At 32.7% G+C, this 20,982-nt stretch overlaps 1 protein-coding gene across 1 annotated transcript in view; it reads right to left on the reverse strand.

Moving 5' to 3' along the window:
* Positions 1–20,982, reverse strand: part of LOC116413236 (G-protein coupled receptor moody-like) — an 87,742-nt gene that overhangs the window by 8,616 nt on the left and 58,144 nt on the right. The window contains exons 2-5 of the mRNA XM_052893611.1: positions 16,558–16,639; positions 9,832–9,972; positions 7,560–7,730; positions 1,479–1,606 (exon numbers count right to left, since the gene is read on the reverse strand). Of these exons, the coding sequence (XP_052749571.1) occupies positions 1,479–1,606; positions 7,560–7,730; positions 9,832–9,972; positions 16,558–16,631 (514 nt within the window). The 5' untranslated portion in view covers positions 16,632–16,639. The remainder of the gene's footprint in view (positions 1–1,478; positions 1,607–7,559; positions 7,731–9,831; positions 9,973–16,557; positions 16,640–20,982) is intronic.

Raw genomic sequence — 20,982 nt, forward strand, 5'->3', positions numbered from 1 at the left:
TTATTCTACATTACGAACAATCCCTTGTCCCTAGCAATTATTAATATTAAGCAATTGATAGCTTTGGTGATGTTATGTTACCAGAGGGAGACTATGTACAAAAGTCGATTGTTTGGGTACCTCTGTCCCATTTGTGTTTCTACCGTGAAGTAGTTGTGTTTGCATGGCTGCGTTTCGGTTTGAAGAGTGGGAAATGGCGTGAATTTACAGGGTACAGAGGAATAACAAACTGAGTCCTCAGGAATGGCAACGCATGGGGGGTATCATGGGCGAAACAGTATACTCTGTTATGTCCATGGTACTGCTCATGTCTATAGGCGATGGTTACCACTTTCTATCAGGTGGGCCGTCAGCTTGTTTGCCATTTTAAGTTGTATAAAAATGTAGCGGTTTAATACACTAACATCTGATGGTCGTATTTGAGTCTCGCTCAATATAAACATTTTAGATCACATGAGTCTATGTAGTATTTAGAAGTACATTCAGTGGTATTAGGAACTGTAATTTATATGCAAGTTTATCAATAAATGCTAATTTGAATGCGAATTTGAATAAAATTTGTTACTGTGATGGATATATAAAATATTTTTTATATAAATTTATACAAACAAAACTGCAGGTGGTACAGTAAGGATGAGAAATAAATAATATTAAATTTTAAGTAGTACTTGCACTTTTATATATTTTTCTTTGATTTTTATCTACGAATATGTATGTATTTATTTAAAGTAATTAATCAATTTCATTTTTTTTAAATGATATTATAATTGAACACTCGGTAATTCGGAATATATCTTTCTAATATGAAAAACATGTAATTATTTTGTAATTGAAAAAGTTTCGGCACGGGCAGAGCCGAAGAAGTTGTCGCATGGCTTGAAATATTTTTCTTTAATCACAAAAAAATGGTAAATAATTGATTTTCTTTAATTTCAATATAATTTTTTATAGTACTCGCAATTTACAAACGCTCGTCGACTTTTCTTTTTAGATTTATATTTTTTTGTATTGATTTTTTTCTTCAGTTAATGGAACCGACTTCGAGAGCGTTATTTTATTTTACTAAATAAGGTGTGATATAGAATATGATAATAATAATTATTTATAAGACAAGTAAAAATAATCGACAACGTATTGGCGACTTCCCTGTCGTCGTCAGTGTCCATAGGCTGCGGTGATCACTTACCATCAGGTCAACCACATGGCCGTTTGTCGTCCTCTCACGTGAAAAAATGGTCGACTTGTGATTGTTTATTGGCCAAGATTATATATATAATAAATATATCTAAATATATAATATATATATATATATATATATATATATATATATATATATATAATAAATATATCATTAAAACATAATTTTAATAATACCTTATTCAAGTTGTAAGTAATTTAATACAAAAGCGTCTAGCGTGTACCCTTAATTTATATTTCAACTTGTTTTGCCGCGAGAAATGTTATATGAGAAAACTTACCCCATACTCCTACGAGTGTCGGTATCTGCATACCGTACGAAAACATCCACGAAAACACGATCATGAGTGCAATGTTGTGCTTACGGTAGACCCGGGCGTACCAGCTGTGGTGGGCTATCATTATGTACCTAAAACCAAAGAGGATAAGTCTGATTATACAGTAACAATGTATTTTGGTTTAAATAATAATAAATCGAAATGGAGAAATAAAGGTAAACGTATTGTATTATTATTGAAAAAACGTTAAAGATTACGCCCAATTTATTTACTGTAGTGGTAAGTGGTAATTAAATTGGTAAATTTCATAAAGTGTGCCCCATTTAGTAACTTATGAGATTTTTCTGAATACTGGTAGTTAATCTGAATAACAAACTACCCTCTACATTGACTATTCTAGTAATATGTTTCAGATTATTATATGGAGTAGGTATCCATTCAATTTCCTGAGCAAACGACTACCTGCGGATATTGGAAGCTCATAACTTCTTTTAGAATAAGGTAAGGAATTCTGGATGTGGAAGTAGTTAACTAAAGCAAGTAAACAATTGCGAATTCAAAATCACCTCCCCTTTGCAGAGACACTTGTAAATTTAATAATTTCATATCATCCGTTTTCTGTCCGCTGTTGAACATAGGTTTTCCCCTATGACTGTCATAATAAATGGGGCCGTTTCTTATGGATGTTTACGATTGATGGGATTATCGGTATATAGGTAAATAATAACAAGAAAAGATTCAGCTCGATTGGCTTTCTATTTATATTAAATTTAAAGTATAAATTGTATTAAATATATAATTTACACTTTAATTGTTAGAAAGAAATGAACCAATTCAACTTTGCTAGCGACATATTAAAAGTTATTTACAAGATTGTTTATCTCGCAAAAAAAACAGCGAATTAGAATGAAATATATGAGAGAGAAAGGCGTATTAAAATTTATTCGGAATTAGGGGATATATTATATTATAATTATACAAAAGATACAGGCAAAACAAAGAATATTCTTCATTTTAAAGCATTGAAAAAGAACAATGTAATAATATAAACAAAATTGTTCTCAAATACAATTAGGCAATAAGAATTTAGAATGATCGAATTATTCTAAAAAGAAAGAAGAAAAGAAGGAATAGAGGATGTTTCTTGATTGGTCTACGTCTACCAGGCGTGCTTTTGTCTGCTAGAAAAGGTGGTCTTTGACATTACATCAAACAATTTCTCGGAACAGCTCCATTATACAAGTGCCAGAACTCACAGCGGGTGGTGGATTCTCTTCTGATTTTAACTTGACTGTTTACAGTCTAACAAAGTTAATAATAGAAATGTTCTATTAATTGTTTTGAAAACATGTTTACCATCATAATAACTTTTTAATTAAGACAACAAGGATTGTTTTTGACATTAATTCACTTTAAAGTATATTGAGAAATTTAAAAGCTATAATATGAATTAATGAATGTATTGTAATTTTGAAGTGTAATAAAAAAAATTGTTTTTCTTAAAGAAAAATTCAACTTATTAAAAAATATTATTATCTAAATATGACAAAAAATATTATATTAATATATCCGGAACAACAACACCAAAAATTGTGACGGTTGTTACTTTAATTTTATAGAACAAAAAAGAATATTTACATAAATATGTACTTAGCAATAATTACAATTTAATATTATGAGTATATAATTTTATCACATAGTTGCACCTACCGCAGATTGGGCCACCGCCGGCGACAGTTTATGGCCATTACTGGTGACTCAACTGACCTAATACGATGGATGGAGTTAGACCAAGCGAATATTATGCCTTAATTTTTGTTTATTGTAAACGTAAAGATACGAATATGTCATTTACGTACATTTTATAAACATTTCTTCATTGATCAACAGCATTCGCAATGTTTTTAAGTATACATCTTAACATAATTAAGGCCGCCTATTGTTGCCTCTTTATTTTGCTTTTATGTAATTAAATATCAATTTTGTTTGTGTATATTGTCAATCTGTATAATTTTTTAAAGGGAATAATAAATAATTTTCGTTCATTTATTATTATTACCAGAGGGAGACTTTGTACAAAAGTCGATTGCTTGGGTACCTTTGTCCCATTCGTGTTTCAACCGTGAAACAGTTGTGTTTGCATGGCTGTGTTTCGGTTTGAAGGGTGGGATATGGCGTGAATTTACTGGGTACAGGGGAATAACACCTGAGTCCTCAGGAATGGCAACGCATGGGGGGCATCATGGGTGAAACAGTATACTCTGTTATGTCCATGGTACTGCTCATGTCTATAGGCGACGGTTACCACTTTCCATCAGGTGGGCCGTCAGCTTATTTGCCATTCTAAGTTGTATAAAAAAAAAAGAAAAAAAATTCATTATTCCGTCCAAAAGATTACAGTAGAATACAGGTATTTCTAAATAATTTGTATGTGTTGCTTGTAACATTAAGTTATTTAGTTTTTAAATTAAAATAACTGGTTTTGTAAACGGGTTTAAATCAAAATAACGATCTTTAATTGTATAGTGCATTATGCCCACTTTTCCATCAATTTGTGAGGTTAGATAACTCAGTGGCCGACTATTTGTGGTTTAGTGTACACATGCGATACGCGATTAGATACCGATTCTCACGGCTTGGGGTTTAGACACGGTCACTCTATTTGTGTTAATACCGAAATAATATATTAAATAATAATACTATACCTATTACGTTATTTCCGAAGGGAGTTTTATAGAATTATACGAGCGTTTATACGTTGCAGATAAGTAGTTGTCAATATGCAGAAGATACTAAAACTTTTTTAATATATGAAACCAAAGCTTATTGATGTATGGCGATGTCCAGAGGGAGACTACCTCTGTCCCATTCGTGTTTCTACCGTGAAGCAGTTGTGTTTGCATGGCTATGTTTCGGTTTGAAGAGTGGGATATTGCGTGAATTTACAGGGTACAGAGGAATAACATCTGAGTCCTCAGGAATGGCAACGCATGGGGGGTATCATGGGCGAAACAGTATACTCTGTTATGTCCATGGTACTGCTCATGTCTATAGGCGACGGTTACCACTTTCCATCAGGTGGGCCGTCAGCTTGTTTGCCATTCTACGTTGTATAAAAAAAATGTCGCTATTATATATCAATTAAAAAATTCACAATTTTCAACACAGATTATCAACATCTCAGTAATTAACTGCCCACTACTGTACATAGTCCTTCCTCATAGACTGCCATAAAAAACAGTCCTGAGGAACCTGTACCCACTGATTCCTTGCAATGCATTTGAAATCTAGTAGGGGTCGTCCTACATTGCATTTGATCGTACGGGGTAGTCACTCAAGAAACTTCCCTATCGGTTTTCGATTCTTCGAGCCATGCGACCAACCTTAGCCGCCTTTTATGACACCCACGGGAAAGTAAGGGGTGGCTTATTCTATGCAGGGACCACAAGGCGGGGTGTTGATGTTTTTATTTAATGGATGATAATGGGATAGTAACCCCACCCGCGTTATTGGTACAGCTAGTGGGATAACTAGTGAGAGATGATAGGCGAGGATGAAATGGTACTCCTCATGAGTTGCCATTTCCCAAAAACAAAAAAGGATACCATGGGTATAACAGTATATACTGTGATGTGCATGGCGCTATTCATATCTTTGTGATAGCTGTTTTTTATACCACTGAGGTGGAAATTAAGCATATAGCCCGCCTGATGGATAGTGGTTACCGTAACCTATGAACGCCTACAATACCAGGGGTATTGCACACGTGATGCCGACCCTGAAGAAACCTCTTTAGACCCCTTTTGAAGAACTCCATACTGTAGTCTGTGTTTGCCATGCTAAGCATTATACGGTTGCTTGGTAGAAATAGCTTTTAACGATAAGGCTGCCCATTGTTTTCTCACTGTGATTATTTCATGTAATTGTTTGTATCTATAATAAGTTTACTATTGTAATCTTTTGGAGGAAACAATAAAGAGTATCTATCTATTTATCTATTATAAAGAAAAATTGGTAATCTTAGTTACGAGTACTGTTAACGTTTCCATGTTAATGGCTTAACCATTTACCTACTTAAAAGTTGTATAAACATAAGCATGATTCATACCTGATAATAATTAATGGATAATGCTTATATATGTATGCTTAAACTAAAAAATAGTAGTGGTTTACATATGTCTTAACCGCATTAGTCAAATGGTTTAACAATGTTAAATTTAGCGTATTAACTAAATTATAGTTATAATCATTCGGTATTGTAGTGGTGGTAAACGGTGACGGTCCAGGACATATTTGACTGGGATTCTGTGGTCGTAAGATCGAATCTTAGCCTAAATCACTGAGTTCCTAAAATCAAGTTTGGAACTTTTAAAATTTATGATTGTGTTTCACGGAAAAAAAAAGTGATTTAAAAACTAAACTGTTTTGATAAATTTTGTATGAGGCTAAGTCCTTTAAGATAAAAAATAATTTTCTATATTTGTTTATAACTGATGGAGTTATGAGGTAATAAACATAAGAAAATAATACAATCGGATTAAAAACCTCATCCTTTTTTGAAGTCGGGTCAAATTTTTTTTTTTTATACAACTTAGAATGGCAAACAAGCTGACGGTCTACCTGATGGAAAGTGATAACCGTCACCTATAGACATGAGCACTATCATGGACATACTCGTAATAGAGTATACTTCGCACTTGTTTCGTAAATCGTAGAGCACTTAAATCTATAAATCCGATAAGTTACGTCAGAGTTCTTCGTGTATAATCAACCAATCCATCCGGTCATCTTGACCCGTCGTAGTGATGGATCAGGTAGGAGCCTCGGGACGAACCTCCGGAGTTGAATTCCGGCTTTAATTCCGGAGGCTACAACTTCCGGGTCATTAGGTATAAGCCGACAATGGGTATAATATCGGCGTGGTGTCAGCAGTGTTGGTAATGGTATTACGTAGCGATTATACTTATACGACTAGCTGTTCTTTGCGGTTTTCCGCGGGCGCCTGTGTGCCTAATATAGCCTAATAAATAGATGCCATAATAATAAGTAAATAAATAATCCTGTACCTATCTATAAATAAATAAAATATAAATCTATGTTTACTAAATTTTATTTCTTGCCAAAACAGAATAACACAAAACACAAAGCCAGTGATTGGAAGATATGTACATTAGTTACTTTTTAGGTCGAGAAAAGATTTTGTTTCAATAAAAAAATAACAAACCGAGATTTTTAAGATAGGACTTTATATCTAGATCTTTCTGTAGATGATTATTTCTAACTTCAAAGTTGGGCTATGTAAATTTGTTCGGTAAGCCACTTCTGAGGCCTTCGTATACATAAAAGAACTTCGAAACTCTCTACATTAGAGGACACCACCCTCGATTCTTGATACATTTACTTCCACTATTATTTATTCTGTATCGTTAGGTACGAACACGGTTGTGTTATTCTATTATTCTTTGAAAAGTATCAAAAGATTTTATGTAGATTTAGTTACATACATTTTACTTGGTAAGCATCATATGTATTATAAAATTAGATTTTAATTTTTTTATTATGAAACTGAAAACTATTTATACTTTTATTTATTTATACTTCATTGTACACAAAAAGGCTGTAAAGGCAGGTTGACTTAACTCTGTGTGAGTTTTCTTCCAGCAAACCCTAAGTGGAAAGGAAATACGTACATACAATAAGAAGAGGAAACAGTATGGGTGTTACTACTGAGAAATAATAACTTATTTACTGTGATTATTTCTTGCAATTGTTTGTATCTATAATAAGTTCACTATTGTAATCTTATGGAGGAAATCTATTTATCTATCTATTTAATTATCGTGATGAGTTAATCGAGCAAATTTCATTGATTCTTTTTGAAAAAAAAAAACGGTAACACTGTTAATGGGTATCAACGGTACATTTATCCAATGCTACTTTGTCTTCAACGTAATCTTGACGTAATATGGGCATGCGGAGTGTGTTACATTACTCACAACTAAGTTGCCAAATACTGACTAACCCCATTAGGAATTGCAACCGTGAACATATTTAATGTATTATAACTTTTATAATAGTACTTACCTATTCAAGGTTATGAGGGCAATGCTCAGGAGAGATACTCCAACGTTTCCGTACCGCAAGAACGGTACCAGCTTGCACAGCACACCCCCATGAGACCAGGTTCGAGTCCAGAAGCCCGATATGGCGAACGGTAACACCATTGCACAGAATAGGAAGTCCGCTATGCAAAGACTGGAACAAATAATTTATTATAAGTATAGATAGGTTGGTTTGTCTGTTGTGACTGCATTATTGAACTTTTATCATCATCATAATCATTATTTCAGCCATTATCCGTCCACTGCTGGACATAAGCCTCACCCATAGATTGCCACAAAGAACGGTCCTGAGTCAACTGCACCCACTGACTTCCTGCAATGCATTTGAGGTCGTCACTCCATGTAGTGGAGGGTCGTCCTACACTGCGTCTACCCGTATCGTATCGCCACTTACACGAAAGAAAGGTTCTTTGTTCCCCGTAGGATGTCGGTTTTTCGAGCTATATGATCAGTCTATTGCTACTTTATTATTATTATAATTGACCTTTATTAACCACTAAGTTTTATCGAGAAACTCGTCATTTTAAAAGTCGGTTGAAAACACCGTCACTGCAGTGTGCAGCGTGTTGTAGTCAATTGTATATAATCTTATGCAATGATATGCAACGTAATTGCTACATTGCATACCAATGCAATATGTAATAAAGAATACCGACATTATGACTGTTCATCGCATGGGTATTATACAGTCATTTTGAAGTGACTTAAGAAAACTGTATTGTTCATTGTATGTTTCTGACCTTGAAGTTGGTAAAATTATAGACTCAGAGTTGTGACGAATATTATTATTAAAGAAAGAAGAAGAAGAAGAAAATAACTTCATATTTATTATTATTATAATTTGTCTTTGACAACATTTAATATGAATGTAATCACAGTGAGCATTAGATATTTACAATTACATTTATACGGTTGGCCGTATGCAGAAGTTTCAAGTTGCTCAGCGAGCTATAGAGAGGGCTATCCTCAGAGTATCATTGCATGATATATAATAAAATAACTCCATGTTTTTAACCTTTGCTTTGTTTTATTGTATTGTGTTATTATATATTACTAGAGAAACTTTGTAAAAAAGTCGACTACATTGACGCCTCTATCACATCTGTGTTTTTGTCACGAAATTGCTGTGTTTTGGTTTGAAGGGTGTCATATGGCAAATTATAAAGTACGGAGTTTTTAATCCTTCTGGAATGGTTGCGTGTGAGAAGTATAATGGTCATTGCGATTTATTTTACCTTTTTGATACCTATGGTGCTGTTTATGTCTATAGGCAGTGCTATATCAGATGGATCGTCAGCTTGTTTGCCATTCTAAGCATCATAAAGAAAAACTGTGTCATCAAAAAACTGGAAATTCTCTTTCGGCAGCTGTGAGCTGAGATTATTTTAACACGGATTCTTTCAAAGCTAGAGTGAATAGGTATTATTTGAGTTTGTGTGTAGTAATACTTTAGACTTCATGGTCACTTAAAATCAGGAGAGAATTTAAATATAAAAAAAGTCAAATGAAATTATTACTAGTATGTTACTATGCCAATTGCTTCGTGAAGCGATCGTGAGCTAATTCTTTGAACATTGTACAATATTGTTCGTAAATGTAGCGACATAATGCTCTTAGCACATCAATGTTAACGTTATTTTATCTCTTGGTCTATTCTCTTTGTTCGTTTGGTGTTCCTTAATATAACAATGAATAGTGAACAGATTAAGTAAAAAAAAAGAAATTAAAGAGAAACTCTTTTGCCTTTTTTGATGATGCAAATATCTTTACAAACTTTCACATTTACAATACGATATTAAAAAAAAGTCTCCACATAATTTCTCTGGTGCGATGCGATTTGAACAAAATTTGGTATGAAGGTGAATCGTATCTAAGGCTAACATTTTAAGAACTAATAGAATACATTTTATTCTAATAGTATTCAGTATCTTTAATAAATTTATCATAATAGAATTTATGTACATACATATGAGTAAACAGTATTAAAATAAATATATCCCCGATATTATGACCTGGATATATTTATAAATAAATGGGTGATTTTCTACAAATGCGATCTCTACCCAACTTTAGTCAACCCTTTTAAAATCGAGTCCCCAGAAATTCTTATTTTAACTTTCTTTCAATAAATTAAAAGTCCAATGAATTAAGACAGAAATAACATTAGATGAAATCACCCAAACATATAAGTAAAAGGCATAAAGAAAGTTTATATAAGTTAAAAGATTGTATACCTGATAATAAAGGCCGCGGCAACATTCCGCACTTTTGGACATTTGAGAAGAGCGACCACAGTGAGCAGGTTACCAAAGAGGCCAATCATCATGATGAAGCCGGTCACTATAGCAGCAAACGTTAGGAGACCTGGCGAGAATCTGAAAAGGGAAAAATAAGTAATAATAATAAATAGTTGTCGAATAAACAGAGTTTGTATGTGTTTACATGACTGACCAAAAAGGTATGTAATGTTTTCAACGTCAGTAAATGTAAGATTTCTTATTACACCATAACCTCTAAGTATCTGGATAAATTTGAATGATTTACCGTTATAATCATTACACTGTCTAAAATAATACCGACTGTAATTTTTTTTAAATAGGTTTGTAGGCAATTTTTTTTTAATTTATGAAGCAAAGTATTTCAAACCGTTCTTTAATTGGATGATAATGGAATGGTAAGCATTGCGAAGTTATTGTATTGTTGCACGATTGTTAGAAGTAGGGACTTAAGTCGTCCTTCATATGATCCCCTGTAATCTATCGTGGTTATATTACTTGTGAATTCACCACGATGGGCTAACACATTTAATTGCTTTATAAATTATACTTCTTATTTCAATTTTGATTCTTCATATATTTAAATATTTACACACTGAAAATCTTTAAAGTTTATGTCTCGTAGGTACATTGCCTACAAAATGTTTCGTAAATAGCTCTTTTTTTTGGAGTGAGCGGTAGGTATTTAGTAAATATTTTTATTAAGCGATCTCCATATTTGCAAGTCATTTATGATTGAAACAAAGAATTCTCTCTAATAACTGTAATGTAATAAATACTACTACTAATATTATTATTTCGTCAACTGTTATACAGAAATGAGTTACAGAGCGTTTCACCGTGAAAATCTTTTGTAGTCAGTTCTTTGACGTCGCGTACTAAAATTTAGTTGTGCACGAAGACGGAAATTTTGTTGTGACACAAAACAGTTCATTAAAACATTCTTTAGACTGTCACCGTAATGAATTGTAAATTTTCTCTGTACATTTTAAATAGGTAGATAAAATAAAATGTGCAATAATGTCCTATAATAATAAAGTTTCTTTTTCTAAAATCAGTGTGAAGTGTGTGTGTGTGTGTGTAGTCACGCATAGAATTAGTCGCTCCTTCCTTTCCCGTGGGTATCGTAATAGGCGACTAAGGTAACTTAACGGTGGAGCATCCCTCTTAAAATATCACTAAAGTCTAACCCCGGATGTCAACCCGCCTGTCAAGCGTAGCAACTACTGGCAAAACCCCCCTTTTGGTGGGAGTGCTATATTCAACAATAAACAGTTAATGGCTGATATGTAAACGTACAAATTTATAGACGATTGTAAAATACAATCAAAACATCCTGACATAAATATTCATTCGAGCGCCTTCTAATTGTTCTCAAGCACGTCAAAGGGACTATTTTCAAGTTCCGTTGAGGAGAAGAGAGCTAGCAAAACAAACTTTTCTTTCACTAGCGCTCACTGTACTCAATAGTGTCATGAGTCAGTATCCAGATATATTTATTAGTAAACGTGTAGAGTTTTGCAGAATGGCAATAAATTATTCAGAAAGTGTCTAATAATTAAATTTGATTATGTTTGTTTATATTGTGATTGCTAAGGGAGTGAATAGGAAAACTATTAAGCTTCCTTAGTCGGCATAATAAATAAATAAAATATTGAGAAATTGGTGTTTTTGTAAAATTATAAAAAATTTCTAAATGTAAAAATTCTTAAAGATGTTGGATGTTTTTACTCTATCACGATCAAATGGTTGAACGAATTTGAATGTTTGGCATATGAGTAGATTATATCCTAATTTAATACATGGAGTACTTTATAATTGTATACTGATGTACGCGGGCAAAGTCGCGGGGAACAACCAGTCATTTATAAAGATCAAGTTAGTATCTCCACTATTGTATGCATACCATTTGTGTTGACTTAGTACCTAACAATATAAAGTATCACCATTCCATCATCTTTTGTATGAGGCAACTATGAAAATGGAGCGTAAAATACCAGCATAAGAAAAAGGAAACTTATAATAAAACACTTTACTGAACGGTTTGACCAGCATGGTAATTACTTTTTATTATTTTTTTGTCATTTTTCGACTCACGTTTCTTTGGGAAAAATGTTCAATTTCATTAGTAGTAGTAAAAGAAGTTTCACAATACGAGATTTCGTAAATATTTCTTTTTATGCAATGCAATGCAAGAATAGCAAACAAGAAAGAGGTAAACGTGGCCTATAGACATGAACAGCATTACAGAAATCACAAAATACAGTGTTCATATGTATGGGACTTCAATACCGTTTCCAATAAAAAATAAATATTTGCTGATAACACAATCAAAAAATATTCTTATAATAGTTTTTTTAGTAGCTAATTTTATTTGCCCACTTATATCTGCAATCAGTTAAACACTGTTGAAAGCAGATGTGTTATTTGCAATTAATAATGAAAGCATGCTTCCCAATGAGAACATCTATTCACAAAAAACTTTAATAATAATAATATAATTTATTTGCTGAAAAACACAGTATACAGATGTTAGTAATAATATGTTAGGAACAGGCGTCTTTTGGCAAAACAATGGCATGCAAAATTTTAATATTTATGGTAACTTCTTTTCAAATACTATTAACAAAATATTATTTATGTGCTTATAAAGTGGAATTATTCTTTAGTCCAACAAGTCCTTAATTTTTAATTAATTTATTTAGTCCTTTAATTCCTGAATGTTTTATCGTTTTAAATCATGTCACAGCTAAATTTGGAATTGTAATTGACACAAATATCGGAGATCTTGTATCACTACTGTATAATTTGTACCTATCAACATCATTTCGATAGCTTTCTATATGAGAGACTAATTGGCAATTTCTTCCAATATAACTAAGTGAAAAGAAATCGAAAGACAATTTCAATGGAAATTCTTCTTTTGAAGTAATATTAGAAATTCACTCGACAGGCTCAATTAGGGATATGAAATCGAGTAAGTACTTTCAGAATGGAGAACATATATAGAAATGTTGTTCGCATTTACTATAAGTAAATATTAATAAAATGTTAACCAGAGGGAGACTTTGTATAAAAGTCGATTGCTTGGGTACCTCTGTTCCATTTTTGTTTTTACCGTGAAGCAGTTGTGTTTACATGGCTGTGTTTCGGTTTGAAGTATGGGATATGGCGTGAATTTACAGGATACAGAGGAATAACACCTGAGTCCTCAGGAATGACAACACATAGGGGGTATTATGGGCGAAACAGTATACTCTGTTATGTCCATGGTACTGCTCATGTCTGTAGGTGACGGTTACCACTTTCCATCAGGTGGGCCGTCAGCTTGTTTGCCAGTCTAAGTTGTATAAAAAAAAAATATGACTGGTTTTTATATGAGACTACGGTCGCGGACCTATAGGTCTACTATGAAGTGAAATTTTGAGGTTTCGGACTCAATTATGTGTTTTTATTCATACCTTAATCGACCCAGTAAATTAACAGGGGCTTAACATTTTGATCGTCATAAATCCTACCATAAAAATCTAAAGGAACGATATTTCTACATATTTAATGTTTTTAAACAGTATTTTTCTTGTAATTTGAACATCAAATTTTTGTTTCGTTTCGCTTCGAAATTTCTTGATACATTATATGGTGAGTCTTCTTTACCTATAAGTATATTACATAAATAGACCAGGTTAAAAAATAGCCTATGTCTATTTTCATCACAAATAATATATGAAATTATATTCCAACGTCTATTATATGATTGAAAAGTGAAACTCGCCCGTATTTAATATTTCAATTACACAATAATTATAAATGAATTACTTCATTTAATCTTCGCCAATATGTAACTGACGTAGTTTGCGGTTTGTTGATGCATATATTGTACACATACAACATTTAGGAACTAGTTATAATTACATGTTAGATAATAGTACAGTGTAATTACCAATTAGGTTACCCACAGTACCTTTGAAGTTAACGTTATTAGGTGACGTGAAAGTGTAAATTGATATCTAGCTAAGCTTTAATTATATTAAGGATTAAACGGAGTTATGTTAGTGCCTTATCCAGTAGTTAGTGTCTTATTAATTTAGTGTCTTCAATTTAAATATAGTTTCACAGACATACAGGATGAGTCGATAAGGGTGTACCAAGTCATAACTTAGTAATCATAATACTGAACAATATCCCCTTAGGGATAATTTAAAACTTATAAAATATTATTTAAAAAATTTTTAATACATTTAAATTTATTTAACTGCGGTTACCAACCCGCCTGTCAAATCCATGGAATACTTGATCTTTAACTGTGATTCATTGGCAAGTTTGCATATGAAACTACTAACTAACTACTGGGAACGGCTTACCTAGAGGACTACAGATATCTTAAACCGTAGGATATCGTTAAGGTAACACATAGGATCTACGAAATGATGGTATAAGACAGGGGAAAGCACAAAAGATCCTGATAGGTTGACGTGCAACGGCTTAGCTGACCCCATATATGAACATATGATAAAATAACCCGCCTGCCAAGCGTGACAAGAACTGGCAAGACTCCCCTTTATGGCCTGCCCATGTTTAGCAATGGACAGTTAATGGCTGATATGATGATGATTTAAAATTTCATTAATTGAATAAATTTGCATACTGTGCGGTTTCAGAGATGTTTCCTCCCACGAACACTCAGATTGTGGAATGAGCTCCCTGCCGAGGTTTTCCCAAGAGACTACAGCATGGGTTTCTTCACGCACGCACGCGTAAACCTCTGGTATTGCAGGTGTTCATAGGCTACGGTAACCACTTACCATCAGGTGGGCCGTATGCTTGTTTGCCACCTCAGTGGTATAAAAAAAACCCTATAAATGAAAAACTGATGTAGATAGATCAGATAATCTTGATCTACTTTCAGATGAGGATTACCTATTAAAAAAAATCTTATGGTTTAGTAAGATTTTGGTCTGTCTATAGAATACGGCGATATGAGTTATAGGTATGCATTAAAAATAATGGTCTAAAATAAAGTTTGTAAGAACAGAGACTAAAATAACGTTTGAAAGAACAGAGACATTTTGAATTTCTTGTTAATAGTTTATTTAATTGAAGCTCTTGTTAATAGTTTAATCAATAAAAAAAATATTAACTGAATGTGTTAACTGTGACTAAGATATTATATACTATTAAATATTAATCAAAGATGATATCTCACAAAAAAAAAACTGGCTTCAATTGTGACGAAACCAATTATTTTGGTATTAAAACTAAATTACAGAACTGATTTTCATAAATTTCTATTGAACCAAGTAAGTATTACATTTAAAAAAAGAATTTTTCCAAATCGGTTTAGAACTGACAGAGTTATGAGGAACATTAAAAAATACAATCGAATTCAGAACCTCTTACTTACTGAAGTAGGTTGAAAATCATAAATATTGCAAGTAACGGTAGACAATAACATAAAAAGGGCCAAATTACAAATTTCTAATTTAGTCGTTAAAGTAATTATTACAAAGGAAAACATGAAAAAGGGATACGTAGAGAGAGGAAGACCGGGATAAATTATTCTAGTAGCTCCGGTAATATTACCGGTTAGCAATGATTTAGACGAAGCCTTTGTAACCGAATAAAGAGGATGAATAGCGTTTAATGCAGACCTCTGAATGGGAACGGCACAAAAGCGCTCAGGATGTTGTATGAAAGGTTTTTCGACTTGGCCCACGATAATAGTCCGGTGTATTTATAACTGAAGTATTCGCGTCTAAAACAAAAATTTATGAAGACATTTCAAAAGATGTCGGAAATACAAGTTCCTGTTGAAAATAAATGGCATCTTCTGCAGACGGTATTCAATAGCGCCGGGAATCAAGTCTGGATTCTCAGTAAAGCTTTACTTGGAATATCTCCGTATCTTGGAATAAATATATTAGAAAGAATGCTATATATTATCTTGTTTTATTTATTCTACTACAAGAGTAACTTAATGGATATAACACAAAATGCACGCAAGATGACCATATTTTGGGTTACAAATATCTAAGCGTTTAATTGCCGTAGGTTTTCAAAGAAGCATTAAAAAATCTGTGCCTATCTTAACCTTAACATTAAAAAAAACCTAATATAATTTTAGAGACTTTTTGTTAATATGACAGTCCTATTATTTTAAACTCTGTACTACGGGAAGAAAAGAATTGTTAGCAATGAGGTCTAACTGCCCTATTGCTAGCAATATATCTTATATTGCTAGCAATGAGACTATAAGGTTGACTTCTACGTGATTTCTCTGGAAACGATCGTGAATGAATGAATGAATATACTTTATTTGCATTATACAATATAAGAAATAAATAAGACAATTAACTAATGTACAGTTGTATAAGTACAGTAAGGCAGTCTTATTGTTGAAAGACATTTTACTAAGAAGTTAATGAGATTACTTATTAAATAATGTTATAAATATTAGTCATTTTGTTGGATGGCCAATATTTATATTTCTATATTATTTCGATGTAATTTTAGGTCTATAAATCACGAAAGCAATATATTTTTAGCATTTTATATACGTCATATATATATATATTTTTATAAGATTTCCAAAGAAAGTAATCTGGATAGTAAACAAGAAAATATTAATAATGAATGGGAGTCTATGTTATTATATTTATAATATTATTTTATTTATAAACGACTTACTTTGATAGTTCACTCGGTCCCATTACTGGATCTACGTCGTTGGTGTTGTTCATAATACTGTCAAATGTGGCCATTTTGAAATCTGGAACAATAAACATGTTTTATGTAATAATAATAAGGAATATTTAGGCATATAATTAACTACAATTACAAGATTTAATAACACTTTGTTACTGAATCGTTCATTTGAAGCACAAAACGAAATCGTTCTTTATTGGAGAAGTAATAGTCAACAAGATTAATTAATATTTATATAATAAATCTATGTTTTAACAATTTTAATACAAAATTTTTGCGTGCTACTTCGTAAGAAAAGTAATGAAATAAAACTACTTCTAGATGGCATCTCAAGATAAAACATATATCAGATTTGAAGTCAGATCTTAAAGGACACAATTGCATCCACTTTTTGCATGACGCCAGAACAAAATACAGACAGACAAATAAAATTACTAAAAACATTTTTTGTCCCTCTATTATCTATTCCATAAATTATAACGGTTCATATTTAAATTTAATGCTTTTTTATACATAAATTTTATTTATGTCTGATTAAACTTCAATAAAATTTTTATTTACAATTTTGTACAAATATGTACAAGTAGGTACTTAAATAAAAATGTAATAAATTTTATACATTATATACGTACTTATTTTATATAAAATAAAAGAAGTATCACATATTATGCGTGATACTTAAAGTAAATTATTATAAAGTGAAATTAAGTAAAAATGTTTCTTTATGAAAATGAAATTATATATGTATAATTTGATATATAAAGTATTGTATGTTTCAAGTAAGAATATGATTTATTCGATTACCAAATCTGTTTAAGCGTGATTGAGTTATAAACAAACATAGAAACTTTTTAATGTTTTTTCAAACTTTCACGTTTATAATATCAATAGGACAGACGACTTAATTACGTTGGCACAAGGTCTAAGGTTACGGAAATAATTTAAAATGACCCCAGCAATTGCAATTGACCAAGTCATACTAGACTGGTCATCAGAGTGCAGAAACAAATGGGAGTTAGAGGAAAATAAGTATTTCAGTCCATATGGAAACTAAATGTGACGTATTTTTTAAATTACTCAAAAAGCTATTTCAAATAAATATTACTTACTATCTGTATCCCGTGGTCTTGCCCATGTGAAACGGTATATAAAGTATTTTTTGCACTATTTTGTACTATCTACCCGTGCACTTAATTTTATTCAAATCTCTTCAGTATTTGTGTGAAACATCCATCCATTATTACAACTTTCGCTTTTATTATATTAATAGAATTGTACTATGTATTTTTGTTAATAATCTAAAATTTTATTATTTAAGAATGTAAGAATTTCACAGCAAATATTATTCGATTAACGGCAGGCAGGGGAGCATATTTGTGAAAATGGAATGACAACTTTGCCTGTGCTAACGAAATACGATGGGAGGGGGGTACCAGTGAAGAGTGATACATAAAAATGAAAACAGATCAGTTAAATGATAACAAATTCTTCAGGAATTAGCCACGATAGTTACCATCGGAGACTGCATGGAGGTCGACCTGGCTGAGTATATAATCCCTGCAGGCGAGGAGAAGGGATTTTTAATAATAGGGTCTAACTGACCCATTGGTAGCAATATACCCTATCAGGTCGACCTCTTCGAAGTTCCCCCTAGAAACCATCGTGGTTAATTTCTTTTATCGCGGAGACTATTTCATTTTCACCTATTAAAAAAAATCCCTGCAGGCTACATATGTGTAATCAAGCACTGTTAGTAATATATATTCAGGAATTTCGTTTCAACATTATTATAGTACCTATTTATTTGGTGAAGCCGATCGCAATTATATCGCCAGTGCCCACTGGTACGGAACACGTTTTTTGTCCAACGATTGTACGCATCAGCGATGTGTGACCTCAGTACGAGGTGCGGTCAATTATTATTGTGCTGTGCTGGAAATATGATCGAATTTATAGGTGGATCATTGAGGTTATGCAATGTGGAATGTTTATATTACATTGAAAAACCTAATATCCTATATGTGACAGAACTTGAACGTGCAATTCGCCGTTATAATCCGAATGCGTTCCCATTTTGTTAATGAAAGAATTACTACTATTTTTTTTTTTTATAAATGACAATGGAATGGTAACCCCACTCGCGCTATCGGTATACACCGGCGGGGCGCCTGTGAAAGATGATGGGTGAGTATGAAGCAGGTCAGTTAGCCCATTGTGACGAATTCAACATGGATTGTTCACGATGGTTTCCAGGGGGAACCACGTGGAGGTCGACCTAATAGGGCTAGCAATGGGGCTGTCAAACTCCATTGCTAACATACCCTTTCCCCCCAATTACTACTATTGTTACTACTAGTAACTAGTGAAAATAGAGCCCCTTCATATCAAAAGTTTCTAGATCGCATTAACTTTACACGAAAAATAAACTAATAATGTATCTAAGAATGAAGCACGGTCAAATTTTGTAATTGTTATAATAAAAAATATTTTCTTCATCATCATCATATCAGTTTTTCACTGTTTATTGCTGACGCATACCACGGGGGGAGGGGGGGGGATTGCCAGTAGTTTGTATTATTATTATTTTATATATATATTATTATATATTTTATATTAAGACTGATAACCGCAGTTAGGCTTTGGAGATGTTGTAAGAGAGATACTGCTGCCCATCTCTCGCCCTCTCTTTGTCGCCTCTTACAACACGCACGGGAAAGGAAGGACCTATTCTATGCCGGGACTATACGGGAACAATCTATATTAGTATGTATCAATTAGACGTCGGTAGTAGGTGTTTAATCTTATTGATGCTATTAATATAACAAATGCTAAAGATGGATGGATGGATAGATGTGGATGACTATTTAAAAGTGCTTTTAAGCAAGTCTGTTTAAATAAAATTTAAATTTAATGGATGTTTGCTTCTCTTTCATGTAAAAACTACTAAACGCATTTCAATAAAATTTGGTACATAGCTAGGATATATCCTAACTTAGCAAATACAAATACAAAATACAAATAGCTTTATTTCGTTTGAAAAGTGGTATAAAGGAGTGGTATATAATATTTAAATATTGTTCACACTTTTCACCAGAATCTGGCGTACAAAATTTATTTCATTGTGCCACTATGCTATGCTATTACTATTTTACTTATATCCTAATATTATATAAATGTCAACATATTCACGTATTAATAATAAATAATATAGGTTACAAATTACAATCAATTATATCTATCTATCCATTTAAGAGCTGCGCTCTTGTCGGTGGAGCTCTTGCCACTCACTACGATCTTCAGCGAGTCTCTTCACCTCTTGATACGACACGACACCAACTCCTTCCTTGATCTGCCTGATGTAACTATGTCTCGGTCTCCCTCTCCCCCTTTTTCCTTCTATCTTACCTTCTATTATAATGTTCATAAGTTCGTCGTGTCGAATCAAGTGTCTTAACATTTTTCCCCTTCTGTCCTCAATAGTTCTAATAATTTGTCTTTCTTCCTTAACCCTAAGCAGGATCTCCTCATTGCTAATTCGATCCCTCCAGCTACAATCAATTATATGGAATATTTTATATACTGATTCACATTGGTAAAACTTCGGGATACAGTTAGTTTAAAAATTAATTTAAATTAATAAATTAATCATTATGTTTAAATATTTCTGTCGCTCTGCTGCTGTCTGCTTGTGTCCCTGTCGCCGAGCAGTTGTACTTGTATGACTGTATTTCAATTTGAAGCGCCCACTCGTAGCTAGTAATTTCACTGTCATAACCCAAAATAGCAGCGAAATTACAGGATACAGAAGCATAAAGTCTTTGTTCTCTTATTGAAGAGTATTATTTAAATAATTATTTAGAATAATAGATATTGTTTGTCTTTATTAATTAGTAGATATTCTAGTCGTTATTGCGGACGCTCTCAAATTTCGTGCGAATAGAATTTGGGTCAAACTGTCAATAAGTTTGTCAGCCGAATAACGTCCTATGAACTTGAACGTTTGGGAAAAACCAATTTCATTATATTGGATTTTTATTCAATTTGACGCTTTGCTTTTAATAGTATAGTAGGTAACTTTATGTAAATTTCGTTTCTGAAAATAAGGTTCGAAGCTGGCGTTAGCGTGAAGGGTTTACGGGACCAAGCGGGTCGGTCGTTCTATGTCACTTATTTAACACAACAAAAATGTTATAACCATATATCTGTTTTTAAGCGACATCTCGAAGAAGGTTCTCGATTCACCATGCTTGCTATATTATGCAACTATGACTACGTGGGGGGAGGGAAGGGATTGTTAGTAATGTAAACTATCAGTCCCATTTCTAGCAATATACTGTATCAGATCGACCTCCACGTGGTTCCCCCTGGAAACCGTCATGCTGAATTCCAGGTGTAGCCCATCCTGAT

This window comes from Galleria mellonella, unplaced genomic scaffold (assembly GCF_026898425.1).
Source record: "Galleria mellonella isolate WM207_F2 unplaced genomic scaffold, CSIRO_AGI_GalMel_v1 utg182, whole genome shotgun sequence".
NCBI classification, from domain to species: domain Eukaryota; kingdom Metazoa; phylum Arthropoda; class Insecta; order Lepidoptera; family Pyralidae; genus Galleria; species Galleria mellonella.